This window comes from Nerophis lumbriciformis, linkage group LG13 (genome assembly GCF_033978685.3).
Source record: "Nerophis lumbriciformis linkage group LG13, RoL_Nlum_v2.1, whole genome shotgun sequence".
Lineage (NCBI taxonomy): Eukaryota > Metazoa > Chordata > Actinopteri > Syngnathiformes > Syngnathidae > Nerophis > Nerophis lumbriciformis.
The window spans coordinates 35,752,921-35,772,039 of record NC_084560.2 but is presented as its reverse complement, the minus strand read 5'-3'; the positions used below and the strand labels follow the sequence as shown (position 1 = coordinate 35,772,039).

At 36.0% G+C, this 19,119-nt stretch overlaps 1 protein-coding gene across 1 annotated transcript in view; it reads left to right on the top strand.

Annotated features, from left to right (window-relative positions):
• The first annotated feature begins 2,564 nt into the window (after positions 1–2,564).
• Positions 2,565–19,119, top strand: part of LOC133613399 (aryl hydrocarbon receptor-like) — an 81,864-nt gene continuing 65,309 nt past the window's right edge. Inside the window, exons 1-2 of the mRNA XM_061970921.2 lie at positions 2,565–2,907; positions 6,788–6,975. Coding sequence (XP_061826905.2) covers positions 2,867–2,907; positions 6,788–6,975 — 229 coding nt within the window. The 5' untranslated portion in view covers positions 2,565–2,866. The remainder of the gene's footprint in view (positions 2,908–6,787; positions 6,976–19,119) is intronic.

Below are 19,119 nucleotides of genomic sequence, written 5' to 3'. Positions count from 1 at the left end.
CTCGGTCAAAGGCTTTCTTGAAGTCTACGAACACATGGTAAAGGTGTTGTCTCTCACAAATGATTCTCAAGTTGAAAATCTGTTCTGTGGTGCTCCGCCCTGCTCTAAATCCAGCCTGTTCTTCAGCTATGATCAGTTTAGCTTGGGGGTTTTCTTCTTCTTCACTGCACGCCTTAAAATGATGCGAGGTACTCTGGCAACTATCCATCAGTCAGTGACAGACTTGTAAGTGTCATCATCGAGTTTTCTTCAGTGAAAATGTAATGTTAGCATGTAATGGTAGCATATAGCTGGAAACCCAGCACAATGTCAGATGTTATAATTATGTTGCTAACCTAGCATGATGTTAAAAGGTAATTTTAGCATGTAGCTAACATAGCTATGCTCGTGTTACTAACTTGGCATGATGTTAAAATGTAATGTTCGCATGTACAGTAGCTCACATAGTTATGCCATTGTGGCTAACCTAGCATGATGTTGTAATATAATGTTTGCATGCAGTTTGCATAACTGTGCTAGTGTGGCTAACCTAGCATGATGTTAAAATTTAATGTTAGGATGTAGCAACCTTAGCTATGCTAGAGTGGTTAATATAGCATGATGTTTAAATGTAATGTTAGCACGTCGCTCTCATAGCTATACTAGTGTTGCTAACCTAGCATTATGTTAAAATGTAATGTTAGCATGTAACTCTTAAAGCTATGCTAGTTTTGTTTATGATGTTAAACTATAATGTTAACATGTAGCTTATAAAGCCATGCTAGTGTTGCTAACCCTAGCATGATGTTAAAGTGTAATGTTAGCATGTAGCTCACATAGTTATACTGTTGTGGCTAACCTTGCATGATGGTAAAATGTAATGTTAGCATGTAGCTCACATAACTATGCTAATGTGGCTAACCTAAGATGATGAATTGTAATGTTAGCATGTAGCTTATAAAGCTATGCTAGTGTTGCTAACCGAGCATGATGTTAAAATGTAATGTTAGCATGTAGCTCACATAGCTATGCTAGTGTGGCTAACATAGCATGATGTTAAAATGTAATGTTAGCATGTCGCTCATAGCTATGCGAGTGTTGCCAGCCTAGTATGATGTTAAAATTTAATGTTAACATGTAGCTCACATGGCTATGCTATTGTTGCTAACCTAGCATGATGTTAAAATGTAATGTTAGTATGTAGCGCACATGGCTATGCAAGTGTTTCTAACCTAGCATTGTGTTAAAATGTAATGTTAGCATGTAGCGCACATGGCTATGCAAGTGTTTCTAACCTAGCATTGTGTTAAAATGTAATGTTAGCATGTAGCGCACTTAGCTATACTAGTGTTTCTTACCTAGCATTATGTTAAATTGTAATGTTAGCATGTAGCTAACATAGCTATGCTAGTGTTGCTAACCCAGCATGATGTTAAAATGTAATGTTAACACAGCTCACATAGCTATGCTAGTGTGGCTAACATAGCATGATGTTAAAATGTAATGTTAGCATGTTGCTCTCATAGCTATGCTAGCGTTGCTAACCTAGCATTATGTTAAAATGTAATGTTAGCATGTAACTCTTAAAGCTTTGCTACTTTTATTTACGTAGCATGATTATTAACTATAATGTTAACATGTAGCTTATAAAGCTATGCTAGTGTTGCTAACCTAGCATGATGTTAAAGTGTAATGTTAGCATGTCGCCCACATAGCTATGGTGTTGTGGCTAACCTTGCATAATGGTAAAATGTAATGTTAGCATGTAGCTCACATAGCTATGCTAGTGTGGCTAACCTAACATGATAAAATGTAATGTTAGCATGTAGCTTATAAAGCTAGGCTCGTTTTGCATTATGCTAACCTAGCATGATGTTAAAATGCAATGTTAGCATGTAGCGCACGTGTTGCTAACGTTTGGGTCCTCCTGTCCCATTCCTTAAAGTGAAATGGTTGTATGTGATACATGACATGTATTATGTTGGACAAGTGCACACTTTACAGCGTTGATGTCAAAAGTACACAATTGTACTTCTTAAAGACACACACAGCTCATTAGCATTAAAGTTACACACACAAAAGGTACTTTTTAAAAGTTGTTGTGGAAAAAAAACTTCCAACCGCTGCTGAAGTTTTTCTGACAGCTGCAGTTTGACCCTGGAACAGACCAGAGGACTTCTGTCCGAGTCTAACCTCTGACCCAAATTCTCACACCAAACCTCCGTTGCTCTGCGCCGAACCTCTCATTGGTCGACGTGCCCGCGCCCTCGTGCCCGCGCCCAGCCCCCCTCCCCCGTGTCTCCAGGAGATTCTCCCGCGTACGCGCCCGCACCCAAACCCCGCCCGCCTATCACGTCTCGAGCGCGCACGTCGCAACCAATCTGTGCCGGGCGTGCCCGCTGGTGGAATGCGCGCCCCCGCTGACCCCCACCCGTCTCCCCCTCCTCCTCCTCCCTTCACTGCAGCTTGCATCCCGGCCGCTAATTGCAGCGCAGCGGCGATGTTCGATCATTAAAATGCACATTTTACTTTCACTTTACGCACTTTTTCACGCACGGACCGTGCACTCGGAGCATCTTGGCGAACGTGCGTGTGCGCGCGCGGAACAAGAACGTCTCCAATGGGACAACTATTATTATTGATATTGCGGATTATTGGAGCCACTTGTGTCGCGCCGCAGAACATTCTGGAAGCGCTGTGGGGAACGATGCTTTAAGTCCGGAGGAAAAGTCCATCTTCTTTTTTTTTTTTTTTTAATAAGATGTTTTTTACGCAGCGTTGATTCGTTGAATTACGGCTAAAGAGAATTGCGTCACTTGTCGATGTAGATCCAAAAAAAGGCGCAGAGTGTTTGCGGGTCATCAGGCTTACATAAGCAGCGGGCGTCATGTACGCAGGACGCAAGAGGAGAAAACCCGTCCAGAGAGCGTAAGTCACATTCCAGTCTTCTTCCACGCAAATATGTGCCAAGGAAATATTTGAATATGTGCAAAGGAAATATAGAAATATGTGCAAAGAAAATACTGAAATACTGTATGTGCAAAAAAAATATAGAAATATGTGCGAAGCAAATACTGAAATATGTAAAAGAAAAAAAATATATGTGCAAAGAAAATGTAGAAATGTGTGCAAAGAAAATACTGAATTGTGTGCAAAGAAAATACTGAAATGTGTGCAAAGAAAATACTGAAATTAATGATCCCTTGTGGATCATTAAAGTTTGTCTAAGTCTTGTCTAAGTCTAATATGTGCAAAGAAAATACTGAAATATGTGCGAAGGAAATACTGAAATATGCGCAAAGAAAATATAGAAATATGTGCAAAGGAAATATAGAAATATGTGCAAAGAAAATACTGAAAAATGTGCAAAACAATATAGAAATATGTATAAAGACAATATAGAAAAATGTGTGCAGAGAAAATATTGAAAAATGTCCAAATAAAATATAGAAATATGTGCAAAGAAAATACTGAAATATGTGAGAAGGAAATATAGAAATATGTGCAAAGGAAATATAGAAATATGTGCAAAGGAAATATGTGCAAAGAAAATACTGAAATATGTGAGAAGGAAATATAGAAATATGTGCAAAGGAAATATAGAAATATGTGCGAAGAAAATACAGAAATATGTGCAAAGAAAATACTGAAATGTGTGCAAAGAAAATACTGAAAAATGTGCAAAGAAAATAAAGAAATATGTGCAAAAAAATATAGAAATATGAGCAAAGACAATATAAAAATATGTGCAAAGACAATATAGAAATATGTGCAAAGACAATATAGAACTATGTGCACAGAAAATACTGGATTATGTGCAAAGAAAATACTGAAAAATGTCCAAAAAAAATATAGAAATATGTGCAAAGACAATATAGAAATATGTGCAAAGACATTATAGAAATATTTGCAAAGACAATACAGAAATATGTGCAAAGACAATATAGAAATATGTGCAAAGACAATACAGAAATATGTGCAAAGACAATACAGAAATATGTGCAAAGACAAAATAGAAATATGTGCAAAGACAATACAGAAATATGTGCAAAGACAATATAGAAATATGTGCAAAGACAATACAGAAATATGTGCAAAGACAAAATAGAAATATGTGCAAAGACAATACAGAAATATGTGCAAAGACAATATAGAAATATGTGCAAAGACAATACAGAAATATGTGCAAAGACAATATAGAAATATGTGCAAAGAAAATACTGAAAAATTAGCGAAGAAAATATAGAAATATGTGCAAAGAAAATACTCAAATATGTGCAAAGAAAATACTGAAATATGTGCAAATTATGTGCTCGAGATCATTTTTTTTCTAAGAAAAGAAAATGTATTGGTAGTTGTAATGGAACAAGCAAACGTAATGAGTAAAAAGAGTGTTGCTGGCAGGATCATTGCAGGCCTGCACTGACCTTCAAAAACAAACCGGTTAACATTTACAATTTCAATCATTCTTCCTCATGCTGCAAACAATTCAAAACGAAAAACAACAACTATTAATATTTCATGTTTATTTCCGATGATGTTGCGATCATTATTATTATTACGCCCTCTCAGCTCCTTCTCGTTGTATTGCGTGGCGCTAATAATACACGTCATGTGGTCAAATATTTGTATTGAACAAATTGCAGGATTGAAATGAGGAATTATGAGCGACATAATTGTGAGAAACGAAATATGCACTTAAAGAAACAATCGAATCAATTCGAATAAATCAACATGTTCGACAATAGATGTTCATTTATAAATATATGTCACATTTCTGTGCTATTCCACCGCAAATGATGGATTTCTTCCAATCCTATTATTTTCCCCGTGGAATAGAGCGGGTATGAAAAAAATAGGAAAATGAGAAAAATCAATATTTAGAAGTGTTTTGCAATGTGTGTGTAAATATTTGGACGTGGGGCGGTCACGTGACGTTGATAAAGGCGAACAGAGCAGGTCAAGCACGCTGACGTCCATCATGCAGCATAAACACATTTCATGCTCACTGCAGGTGAAAAGAAGCATAAAACATGCCCCCCCCCCCCCCCCCCCCCCCACTTTAAAAACATATTCAAAATATTCCACTTTCACAACAATGGGGAGGCCTTTACATTAGGTACACCTGCACAAATACATGGACATAAAAATGCTGATCGTTTTCGTTTGTACTTTCTGCCTCACACCTCATTCTTATATTTACACTTTTTAATGTACAATAACTCAATTAAATCATGCAAAAAAATGAATGCTTGTTTATGTGCAACACATTAAATGACTGTCAGACAAATTACATTTATACAATAACATTCATACAAATTATAAAACATTACATTCATATATATTACATATATAATTACATACGTACACATTACATATATACAATTACATTCATACAAATTACATATATACAATTATATTCATACAAATCACATTTATACAATTACATTCATACAAATTACATGTATACAATTATATTCGTACAAATTAATTTTATACAATTATATTCATGCTAATTTCTTTATGCAATTATATTAATACAAATTACATTCATACAATTATAATCATGAAAATTACATTTATGCAATTATATTCATACAAAATTACATTAATGCAATTACATCAATACAATTACATTTGTACAAATTATATTCATTCAAATTACATTTATACAACTTACATTCATACTGAGTACTATTTTTATACTATATACACTATATTTGTACTATATACTAAATGTATATTCTTAACTATATATACTACATTTATACTATATATGTTATATTTATAGCACATTTATACTCTATACAATATATTTATACTATATGCTATTAAATGTATACATTTATACTATATAGCATATTCATACAATGTATACTATATTTATACTACATGTATCACATTTATACTCTACAATACATGTATACTATTGATACTATTTACTACATTTACACTCTATAGTAAATTCATACTATATTTCCTATATTATACAATATATACTTTATTTACACTATCTACACTATTTGTATACTACTTTATTTATACAAGATAGTATATTTATACTATATTGATATGTTATACTACATTTTACTACATAGTATTTTCATACTATATATACACTATATTTATACAATATATACTACCGGTACATTTATACTATATACACTATATTTATACTATATTAATACTACATTAATACTACATTTATACCATTCATACTATACTACTATGCACAATATTTATAATATACTATATTGATACTGAATATTAAATGTGTACTACAGTACATAGTATATATGTTTATACTATATATAATGTGTTTATACTATATACCTCCTTTATACTATATTCATACTATATAGTATAAACATACTATATACTACATTTATACTATATAGTATATTCATACTCAATGCACAATATTTATAATACACTATATTGATACTGTATATTGAATATGTACTACTGTATATAGTATATTCATACTATATTATATTTATACTATATATAATGTGTTTATTCTATATACCTAATTTATACTCTCCTATATTCATACTATATAGTATAAACATGCTATTTACTACATTTATACTATTTAGTATGAACATACTTTATAGTATAAACATACTATATGCTGTATTTATAGTATATGCAATATTTGTAGTATATAGTATAAATATACGACATAGTATAATTTTACTATATTTGTCCCATAGCAGACATTTGATATTCCTTTGGCCAGAAGCAACAATCAACGTTTAACTTTTCCAAACTTTTTACATTTCCAAGTTTTTCTCCCGTTCTGCAGGGTGAAACAGACGCCGACGGAGGGCGCCAAATCCAACCCGTCTAAGCGGCACCGGGACCGGCTCAACGGGGAGCTGGAAAGGTTGGCCAGCCTCCTGCCGTTTCCGGAAGAAGTGACGGCCAGCCTGGACAAACTGTCCATCCTGCGCCTGAGCGTCAGCTACCTGCGAGCCAAGAACTTCTTCTCCGGTATGTCGGTTCAACCTTGGCCAGCTGCTAGTCGGGTGCCAAACTGTATGTCGGGTCTGTTGCCTGTTGGAGACGTTCAGGCTCGGCATTGGTGGTCAATCACATTTTGGATCCCTAACATCCGTATCAGCAAAGTTGTGTGTTGTTGTCGAGGCCATGGAGATATACTAGACTGCCCTATTTGGCTGCCTAAACGGGTTGCTGCAGAAATTTAAAAAGGAAGTAAACATGAAAAGAGCAAGAGTTTGGTTCAAGACCATTCCAGTCAGTGGCAGTCAGCAGTGGAGGGCAAAAATCCTTCAGGCCTAAATAGTTGGCTGCCTAAACGGGCTGCCATGGAGATTAAAATAAGAAATCAAACAGTACATGACATCAACCAGCAGACGTCAAAAGTCATTTATGTCTAACTAGTGTGCTGCCTAAACGAGCTGCCATAGAAATGAAATTAAAACAATAAAACCAAGAGAGCGAGCATTTGTTTACTTAACAGCAAACAGGCATTAATTATTCAGGCCCGACCATTTTGCTGCTTGAACAAGTTGATATAATAACAGAAACAGAATGATGTCAATAAGAGAGCCAGGGTTTGCAAGATAATTTCATTAACCGGTAGACTCCAAAAGTCATTCAGGCCCTACTAGCCTGCTGCCTAAACAGGGTGCCATAGTTATCAAAAAAGAACATGAGCAAGACAATAACAATATTTAGGTTTAGGATATTTTTAGTAACTATCACATGGCATGAGTCAATCAGGCCTTACTAGTTTGCTGCTTAAACGAGCTGCCATATAAATCAAAATAGAACATTGACAAATGTGTAAGACCATTTGATTACTAACCAGTTTGCTGCTGAAACGGGGGGCTATAGTAAGTGAAACAGACAGTTGGCAAGGAGAGTGCAAGCAAGTGTTTGCAAGACCATTTCATTAACAAGCAAACAGGCAAAAGTCATTCAGGCCCAACTAGTTTGATGCCTAAATGGGCTGCCATACGACTCAAAATAGAACGTAAATATAAATAGCCAGCAATTATGTAAGATCATTTGGAAAAATAGGAAAAAGTCATTCAGGCCCTACTAGTTTGAACATAAAAAAATAGCAAGATTTTGGTTTAGGATAATTTCAGTAACCAGAAGATGGCAAACGTCAAATAGGCCCTTCTAGTTTGCTGCCTAAACGGGCTGCCATAGAAATCAAAATAGAATGTAAACAAGTCAGCAAGCATTGGTGTAAGACCATTTGTATACTTGGCAGCAACGTGTAAAAGTTATTCAGGCCCAAGAAGTTTGTTGCTTAAACGGGCTGCCATAGTAACTGAAACAGAATGTGGGCAAAAGGAGAGCAGGTGCTCGCAAGACCATTTCAGTGACTAGCAAACTGGCAAAAGTCATTCAGGTTCAGCTAGTTGGCTGCCTAAATTGGCTGCCAGAGAAATCAAAATAGAATGTTAACACAAGAGCGAGCATTATTAATGTAAGATCATTTGGCAAAAAAGGAAACAACTAATTCAGGCCCTACTCGCTTGCTGCTTGAACGGGCTGCCAATAGAAATCAAAATACAACATACACAAAAAAATAGCAAGAATTTGGTTGAAGATCATTTCAGTAACCAGCAGGTGGGAAGAACCAATCAGACCCAACTAGTTTGCCGCCTAAACGGGCTACCATAGAAATTAAAAATAGACTGTAAAAATAATATAGCAAGAATTTGGTTGAAGATCATTTCAGTAACCAGCAGACAGAGAGCGACATTTAGGCCTTGCTAGTTTTCTGCCTAAATAGGTTGCTATATAAACAGGAAAAAAGCAAGACCTACGTACAAGATAATTTCAGTAACAGATGGCAGATGAAAAGAGCCAATCAGACCCTACTAGTTTGCTTCCTAAACGAGCTGCCATGGAAATCCCAAAAAAACATGAACAAGAATATAGCAAGAATTTGGTTTAAGATCATTTCAGTAACCAGCAGAGGGAACAAATTAATCAGACCCGACGAAACGGGTTGCCATAGAAATCAAAATAAAACATAAACAACAATATAGCAAGATACTGGTTGAAGATAATTTCAGCAACCAGCAGACGGAGAGAGACAACCAGACCCTACTAGTTGGCTGCCTAAATGGGCTGCCATATATATATATATATATATATATATATATATATATATATATATATATATATATATATATATATATATATATATATATATATATATATATATATATATATATATATATATATATATATATAATAAAAAGAACGTAAACAACAATATAGCAAAATACTGGTTGAAGATAATTTCAGCAACCAGCAGACAGAGAGAGCCAATCAGACCCTACTAACTGGCTGCCTAAGTGGGCTGCCATATATATAAAAAAAAGAATGGAAACAAGAATATAGCAAGATATTGGTGGAAGATAATTTCAGCAACCAGCAGAGGGAACAAATTAATCAGACCCGACGAAACGAGTTGCCATAAAAATCAAAATAAAACATAAACAACAATATAGCAAGATACTGGTTGAAGATAATTTCAGCATCCAGCAGACAGAGAGAGACAACCAGACCCTACTAGTTGGCTGCCTAAACGGGCTGCCATATATATATTATTACATTACATTAGTCCTCTTGCACTTCAGGGCGCGTAGAGCCGACCATAGCAACCAGGTCTCTCCATCTGGGTCTGTTGTGGGCAAGGTGTTGAGCTTGCCCACATATATATATATATATATATATATATATATATATATATATATATATATATATATATATATATATATATATATATATATATATATAAAAGAACGTCAACAACAATATAGCAAAATACTGGTTGAAGATAATTTCAGCAACCAGCAGACAGAGAGAGCCAATCAGACCCTACTAATTGGCTGCCTAAATGGGCTGCCAAATATATATAAAAAAGAACGGAAACAAGAATATAGCAAGACATTGGTTGAAGATAATTTCAGCAACCATCAGACAGAGAGAGCCAATCAGACCCTACTAGTTGGCTGCCTAAATGGGCTGCCATAGAAATCAAAATAGAACGTGAACAAGAATATAGCACGATACTGGTTAAAGATAATTCCAGCAACCAGCAGACAGAGAGAGCCAATCAGACCCTACTAGTTGGCTGCCTAAACGGGCTGCCATATATATATATATATATATATATATATAAAAAGAACATAAACAACAATATAGCAAAATACTGGTTGAAGATAATTCCAGCAACCAGCAGACAGAGAGAGCCAATCAGACCCTACTAGTTGGCTGCATAAAGGGGCTGCCATAGAAATCAAAATAGAATGTGAACAAGAATATAGCACGATACTGGTTGGAGATCATTTCAGCAAACAGCAGACAGAGAGAGCCAATCAGGCTTGACGAGTTTGCTGCCTCAACGGGTTGCCATTGAATTGGAAGGTCACATGGTACATTTTGGGTCTGGATGTTTGTTTGCTAACATGTCACAGTTCATCCGGGTCGTCTCCGCGCGGCGAGCGAGCAGCCACCGCCTCGTTCTGATGACTCGATGGCGGCGAGGACGGCCTCAATATTTAATCGACAAGGCGAGTCCGTGCGCGGCGGCGACGTCGGCCATTCTCCAGGCGGCGGAGCGAGACGCAGGAGTTGCGCGGCGACAACCCGGCGTGCGCGCGTACGCCCTCTCTCTCTCTCTCTCTCTCTCTCTCTCTCTCTCTCTCTCTGGCGTGGGACGGGCGAGGGCGAAGAAAGGCTGCTGCATTGCGGCCGGGCCATGAATCATTCACGCCCGCTTTAAAGAATTTATGAAATGGAGGCCGAGCGATGTTTGTTTAAGCTGCTTTGGAAATGGCTGTTTGGGGGCGGGGCCTCAAACGCCAACATGTCATGTGACGTCTGAGGGGGTTTTTGTTTTGAATATTTCATGCCTCTCTTCCTATTGGTCGCCCAGCGTTACGGACGGGAGCTGCAAGGTGTCTTGTTGGACGCGTCCTGCCGTCTAACCGCATTAGCCTACTTCCTAAGTCACTAACGAGCTCAAGGCCGCTTTAGTCCAGCGAGCGGCTCCACTCGGGGGCCCTGACGCCCAGGGCCGCCGTTTGCGGTTCGCCATAATTTGTTGTATGTAAACACGCTAAGTCCTGCTTGTCGGGGGGTGGGGGGGCTGTGGGAACGCCTCATGCGGTGACATATGGCCCCGGTGCATTCTGGGAAAGCATGTGACAGCGAGAAGGAATATTAGAAGTGTGCTTTTGTTTTGAAAAACATCCGAGCTGAACAAAGCCTCGTTAAGCCGGCAGGCTCACGGTATTATCCGAGCCGGCGGCCATCTTGGCTGTTGTCAGGAGCTATAATGGGCGCGGGGGGAGGCGCGGGTGGGCATGCTTGGCGTTATTGGGGTTGTCGAACCAACCCCCCAGCACTCGTCTTCACAGCTGTTGTCTGCCGTTTGGACGGTGAACTGTCAAGTTTATTTACCCCCTCGGACATCTTTGGGTCCGACCTGACGGCTTGCTTCTTCTGCACTCGTGCGCGCTCCCTTAATTGTTCCCCTTTTGCGAAGAGCGATAGCAGGATTAGGATTACGGCGGAACAAAGACCCGAAGACGGCCAATGTCCATTTTGCTGACTAAGCGTTATCCAGCCTGACAGATGGCTTGCACATTTTGTCAGAGTTAGCGGTTAGCATTAGCATCCCTCTCCTCAACACTTGTTGTAATGTTGTAATGCTACGAGTGTACTCTAATACAGTGTTTTTCAACCTTTTTTGAGCCAAGGCACATTTTTTGCGTTGAAATAATCCAGAGGCACACCACCAGCAGAAATCATAAACTCAGTTGACAGTTAAAAGTCGTTGTCGCAATTGTTGGATATGACTTTAAAGCATAACCAAGCATGCATCACTATAGCTCTTGTCTCAAAGTAGGTGTACTGTCACCACCTGTCACATCACCCCCTGACTTATTTTGAGTTTTTTGCTGTTTTCCTGTGTGTAGTGTTTTAGTTCTTGTCTCGCGCTCCTATTTTGGTGGCTTTTTCTCTTTTATTTTGTATTTTCTTGTAGCAGTTTCATGAGCGATATTTCCCGCATCTACTTTGTTTTAGCAATCAAGAATATTTCAGTTGTTTTTATCATTCTTTGTGGGGACATTATTGATTGTCATGTCATGTTCGGATGTACATTGTGGACGCCGTCTTTGCTCCACAGTAAGTTTTTGCTGTCGTTCAGCATTCTGTTTTTGTTTACTTTGCAGCCAGTTCAGTTTTAGTTTCGTTCTGCATAGCCTTCCCTAAGCTTCAATGCCTTTTCTTAAGGGCACTCACCTTTTGTTTATTTTTGGTTTAAGCATAAGACACCTTTTTACCTGCATCTACAAAGCAATTAGCTACAGGCTGCCACCTACTGATATGGAAGAGTATTACACGGTTACTCTGCCGAGCTCTAGACAGCACCGACACTCAACAACAACACATCATTTGCAGACTATAATTACTGGTTTGCAAAAAATGTTTTTAACCCAAATAGATGAAATTAGATAATCTCCCACGGCACACCAGACTGTATCTCACGGCACACTAGTGTGCCGCGGCACAGTGGTTGAAAAACACTGCTCTAATAACACAAAGCTGCCATGCAGACTGTTTTTTGTGTAAAGCTGTAAATGCACCAAAATGTAATAATGAATCAAAATCAATGATATAAATGATTGACCTATTGAAGGCTCCAATTACTTTACATCAAATATTCCACTTTGAAATATTTTGTGGGGCAAAATTTGCATATTTTGTGTGTTTGCCAGATAATAAACTAAATTTTCTTCAACAAAAAGACCATAAAACAAAACAAAAAAAACACACACACACACAACTAGATGAAGTTGATCTTAAGTGCTGTAAATAAATAAATATATCACTTATTTTTCCATTTTTATGAGTGGGACCTTTTTGGGTCCCCAAGAAATTTAGTGCGATTTTTGTTTTTAAACTGTCGTTTTGCCAAAAATAATGACAAATTAAAATCAATGTTGTTAAGAATTATCGACTTATTGAAGGCTCCAATTACGTCAAATCAAATGTTCCACTTATTGCACATTTTGTGTTTTTGCCATAAAAAACAGGATTGTTGAAAAAAAGGGCAAAAAACTAAAAACTTTATTATTTTTCCCTTTTTCTGAGTGGGACGCCGAGAAATTTTGTGAGATTTTTGTTTTCAAACTGTCGTTGCGACAAAAATAATAACGAATTAAAATTATTGTTGTTATGAATTATCGACCTATTGAAGGCTCAAATTACTTCACATTAATTATTCCACTTTGAAATGTTTTGTGGGGAAAAGTTTGCATAGTTTGTGTGTTTGCCAGATAATAAACTAAGTTTTCTTCAACAAAAAGGCTATAAAACAAACACAACATAAACACACACACACAAATAGATAAAGTTGATCTTGAGTAAATAAATAAAGAATACCACTTATTTTTCACTTTTTATGAGTGACCCTTTTGGGTCCCAATAAATTTAGTGCAATTTTTGTTTTTAAACTGTCGTTTCGCCAAAAATAATAACAAATTAAAATCAATGTTGTTAAGAATTATCGACTTATTGAAGGCTCCAATTACTTCACATCAAATACTTTACTTATTGCACATTTTGTGTTTTTGCCATAAAAAATAGGATTGTGGAAAAAAAGGGCTAAAAACTTTATTATTTTTCCCTTTTTCTGAGTGGGACGCCAATAAATTTTGTGCGATTTTTGTTTTCAAACTGACATTGTGTCAAAAATAATAACAAATTAAAATTAATGATGTTATGAATTATCGACCGATTGAAGGCTCAAATTACTTCACATCAAATATTTCACTTTGAAATGTTTTGTGGGGAAAATGTTGCATTGTTTGTGTGTTTGCCAGATAATAAACTAAGTTTTCTTCGACAAAAAGGCTATAAAACAAACAAAACACACACACACACACACACACACACACACAAATAGATAAAGTTGATCTTGAGTAAATAAATAAAAAATACCACATATTTTTCACTTTTTATGAGTGGGACCCTTTTGGGTCCCAGATACATTTAGTGCGATTTTTGTTTTTAAACTGTCGTTTCGCCAAAAATAATAACACATTAAAATCAATGTTGTTATGAATTATCGACCTATTGAAGGCTCAAATTACTTCACATTAAATATTCCACTTTGAAATGTTTTGTGGGGCAAAGTTTGCATAATTTGTGTGTTTGCCAGATAATAAACTACGTTTTCTTCAACAAAAAGACCATAAAACAAAAACAAAAAAACACACACACACAACTAGATGAAGTTGATCTTAAGTACTGTAAATTAAAAAAAATAACACTTATTTTTCACTTTTTATGAGTGGGACCCTTTTAGGTCCCCAATAAATTTAGTGCGATTTTTGTTTTTAAACTGTCGTTTCGCCAAAAATAATGACAAATTAAAATCAATGTTGTTAAGAATTATCGACCCATTGAAGGCTCCAATTACTTCACATCAAATATTCCACTTATTGCACATTTTGTGTTTTTGCCATAAAAAATAGGATTGTGGAAAAAAAGGGCAAAAAACTAAAAACTTTTCTATTTTTCCCTTTTTCCGAGTGGGACGCAGAGAAATTTTGTGCGATTTTTGTTTTTAAACTGTCGTTGCGACAAAAATAATAACAAATTAAAATTAATGTTGTTATGAATTATCGACCTATTGATGGCTCAAATTACTTCACATCAAATATTCCACTTTGAAATGTTTTGTAGGGAAAAGTTTGCATAGTTTGTGTGTTTGCCAGATAATAAACTAAGTTTTCTTCGACAAAAAGGCTATAAAACAAACAAAACACACACACACACACACACACAAATAAATAAAGTTGATCTTGAGTAAATAAAAAAAATACCACTTATTTTTCACTTTTTATGAGTGGGACCCTTTTGGGTCCCAGATAAATTTAGTGCGATTTTTGTTTTAAACTGTCGTTTCGCCAAAATAATAACACATTAAAATCAATGTTGTTATGAATTATCGACCTATTGAAGGCTCAAATTACTTCACATTAAATATTCCACTTTGAAATGTTTTGTGGGGCAAAGTTTGCATAATTTGTGTGTTTGCCAGATAATAAACTACGTTTTCTTCAACAAAAAGACCATAAAACAAACAAAAAAAACACACACACACAACTAGATGAAGTTGATCTTAAGTACTGTAAATAAAAATAAAAAAACACTTATTTTTCACTTTTTATGAGTGGGACCCTTTTGGGTCCCCAATAAATTTAGTGCGAAATTTGTTTTTAAACTGTCCTTTCGCCAAAAATAATAACACATTAAAATCAATGTTGTTATGAATTATTGACCTATTGAAGGCTCAAATTACTTCACATTAAATATTCCACTTTGAAATGTTTTGTGGGTCAAAGTTTGCATAATTTGTGTGTTTGCCAGATAATAAACTACGTTTTCTTCAACAAAAAGACCATAAAACAAACAAAAAAAACCACACACACACAACTAAGTGAAGTAGATCTTAAGTACTGTAAATTAAAAAAAATAACACTTATTTTTCACTTTTTATGAGTGGGACCCTTTTGGGTCCCCAATTAATTTAGTGCGATTTTTGTTTTTAAACTGTCGTTTCGCCAAAAATAATGACAAATTAAAATCAATGTTGTTAAGAATTATCGACTTATTGAAGGCTCCAATTACTTCACATCAAATATTCCACTTATTGCACATTTTGTGTTTTTGCCATAAAAAATAGGATTGTGGAAAAAAAGGGTAAAAAACTAAAAACTTAATTATTTTTCCCTTTTTCTGAGTGGGACGCCAAGAAATTTTGTGCGATTTTTGTTTTTAAACTGTCATTGCGTCAAAAATAATAACAAATTAAAATGAATGTTGTTATGAATTATCGGCCTATTGAAGGCTCAAATTACTTCACATCAAATATTCCACTTTGAAATGTTTTGTGGGGAAAAGTTTGCATAGTTTGTGTGTTTGCCAGATAATAAACTAAGTTTTCTTCGACAAAAAGGCTATAAAACAAACAAAACACACACACACACACACACACACTCACACAAATAGATAAAGTTGATCTTGAGTAAATAAATAAAAAATACCACTTATTTTTCACTTTTTATGAGTGGGACCCTTTTGGGTCCCAGATAAATTTAGTGCAATTTTTGTTTTTAAACTGTCATTTTGCCAAAAATAATAACACATTAAAATCAATGTTGTTATGAATTATTGACCTATTGAAGGCTCAAATTACTTCACATTAAATATTCCACTTTGAAATGTTTTGTGGGGCAAAGTTTGCATAATTTGTGTGTTTGCCAGATAATAAACTACGTTTTCTTCAACCAAAAGACCATAAAACAAACAAAAAAAACACACTCACACAACTAGATGAAGTTAATCTTAAGTACTGTAAATAAATAAAAAATAACACCTATTTTTCACTTTTTATGAGTGGGACCCTTTTGGGTCCCCAATAAATTTAGTGCGATTTTTGTTTTTAAACTGTCGTTTCGCCAAAAATAATGACAAATTAAAATCAATGTTGTTATGAATTATCGACTTATTGAAGGCTCAAATTACTTTACATCAAATATTCCACTTATTGCACATTTTGTGTTTTTGCCATAAAAATAGGATTGTGGAAAAAAAGGGCAAAAAACTAAAAACTTTTCTATTTTTCCCTTTTTCTGAGTGGGACGCAGAGAAATTTTGTGCGATTTTTGTTTTTAAACTGTCGTTGCGACAAAAATAATAACAAATTAAAATTGATGTTGTTATGAACTACCGACCTATTGAAGGCTCAAATTACTTCACATTAAATATTCCACTTTTAATTTTTGTTGGTGGGGAAAATATTGCACATTTTGAGTATTTGCCATAAAATACAGGATTGTGACAGATCGTTCTTTAAAAAACAAAAAAAAACTTTATATTGACAGAACTGAGGTTGATTTAGAAATTGAAGTGTTGAATTTATATTTATTGCCAGGATTGTTTTATAACACATACACATTCACACCCGAATAAACAAAAAATATTTAAAAAGTAATTCTCCTTTGAGAATATGCCGAGTCAGCACTCGCGGATTTGACCTGTTTTTAGGTTTTATGTTTTGGTATCAGGGAATCTTGTCCAGCAGCACCAAGAGTCCTCAGAGGTCTTGACGAGATCCAGCATGACACAACTAAGCCAATAAGGGCTTTTCTGGCTTTCTCACCAGCGCCCCCCTGCCTTAAAGCTGCGGTCACATGACCTCAGCAGGCGTAACCATTCTTCTTGCTGGTGCACGCCGCGTTCCTACGGACTTGTACAGGCGCCATTAAATGTGGATATCTTACTATAGTGCAGATCATGACATACTACTGCTAGTACTACTACTCGTACTATTGAATTGACAGATTAGGAATCTCACTGTAAGCAGCAAGGCAGTATAGGGCCTAGAAGGGACGCCTTAGAAATCAAAATAGAACGTATACAAGAAAATAGCAAGTCTTTGGTTCAAGATCATTTCAGTAATCAGCAAACAGAAAAAGTAAATCAGGCCCTACTAGTTTTCTGCCTAAACGGGGTGCCACAAGACTGAAATCATAATGTAAAGCCATTGAAATCAAAACAGAACGTAAACAAGAAAAATAGTGAGATTTTGGTTGATGATAATTTCCGTACCAGCAGATGATAAAATATATAAATAGGTCCTACTAGTTTGCTGCCTAAACGGGCTGCAGCAGGACTAAAATGATAATGTAAACAAGAGAGTGAGCATTGGTGTTAGGCCATTTGATTACCTGGCAGCAACAGGCAAAGGTTATTCAGGCCCATCTAATTTGCTGCTTAAACGGGCTGCTATAGTAAGTGAAACAGATTGTTGGCAAAAAGAGTTCAAGTGTTTGCAAGACCATTTCAGTAACTAGCAAACTGGCAAAAGTCATTCAGGCCCAACTCGTTTGCTGCCTAAATGTGCTGCGATAGGAATCAAAATACAATGTCAACAAAAGAGCCAGCATGAATGTACAAAGCCCGTTTCCATATGAGTTGGGAAATTGTGTTAGATGTAAATATAAACGGAATACAACGATTTGCAAATCTTTTCCAACCCATATTCAATTGAATGTACTACAAAGACAAGATATTTGATGTTCAAACTCATAAACTTTATTTTTTTTTTGCAAATAATAATTAACTTAAAATTTCCTGGCTGCAACATGTGCCAAAGTAGTTGGGAAAGGGCATGTTCACCACTGTGTTACATCACCTTTTCTTTTAACAACACTCAATAAACGATTGGGAACTGAGGAAACTAATTGTTGAAGCTTGAAAGTGGAATTCTTTCCCATTCTTGTTTTATGTAGAGCTTCAGTCGTTCAACAGTCCGGGGTCTCCGCTGTCGTATTTTACGCTTCATAATGCACCACACATTTTCGATGGGAGACAGGTCTGGACTGCGGGCGGGCCAGGAAAGTACCCGCACTCTTTTTTTACAAAGCCACGCTGTTGTGACACATGCTGAATGTGGCTTGGCATTGTCTTGCTGAAATAAGCAGGGGCGTCCATGAAAAAGACGGCGCTTTTCAACTATACTTAGTATAGTTGAAGACTTACGGTCATTAGAAAACATCACTGCACATCGTAATGGCAGCTACACTTTCCATCTTAAACATCTAAAACAATTATTTGGGAATGTCCGGCGGGCCAGATTGAAAAACTCAACGGGTCGCATGTGGCCCCAAGGCCTTAATTTGCCCAGGTCTGATCTAAACTAAATAAAAAACATTACAACTTATTTTCCTTTTTTTGTGTGGGACCCTTTTAGGTCCCCCAAAAATGTTGTGCGATTTTTGTTTTTAAACTGTCGTTGCGCCAGAAATTATAACAAATTCAAATCAATGTTGTTATGAATTATCCACCTATTGAAGGCTCAAATTACTTCACATCAAGTAATCCACTTTGAAATGTTTTGTGGGGAAAAGATTGATATTTTGTGGGTTTTCCATATAAAAAACAAAAAGGGCATAAAACAAACAAAACACACACACACACACACACAATGATGAAGTTGATCTCGAGTCAATAAATAAAAAAATTACAACTTATTTTTCCTTTTTAGGAGTGGGACCCTTTTAG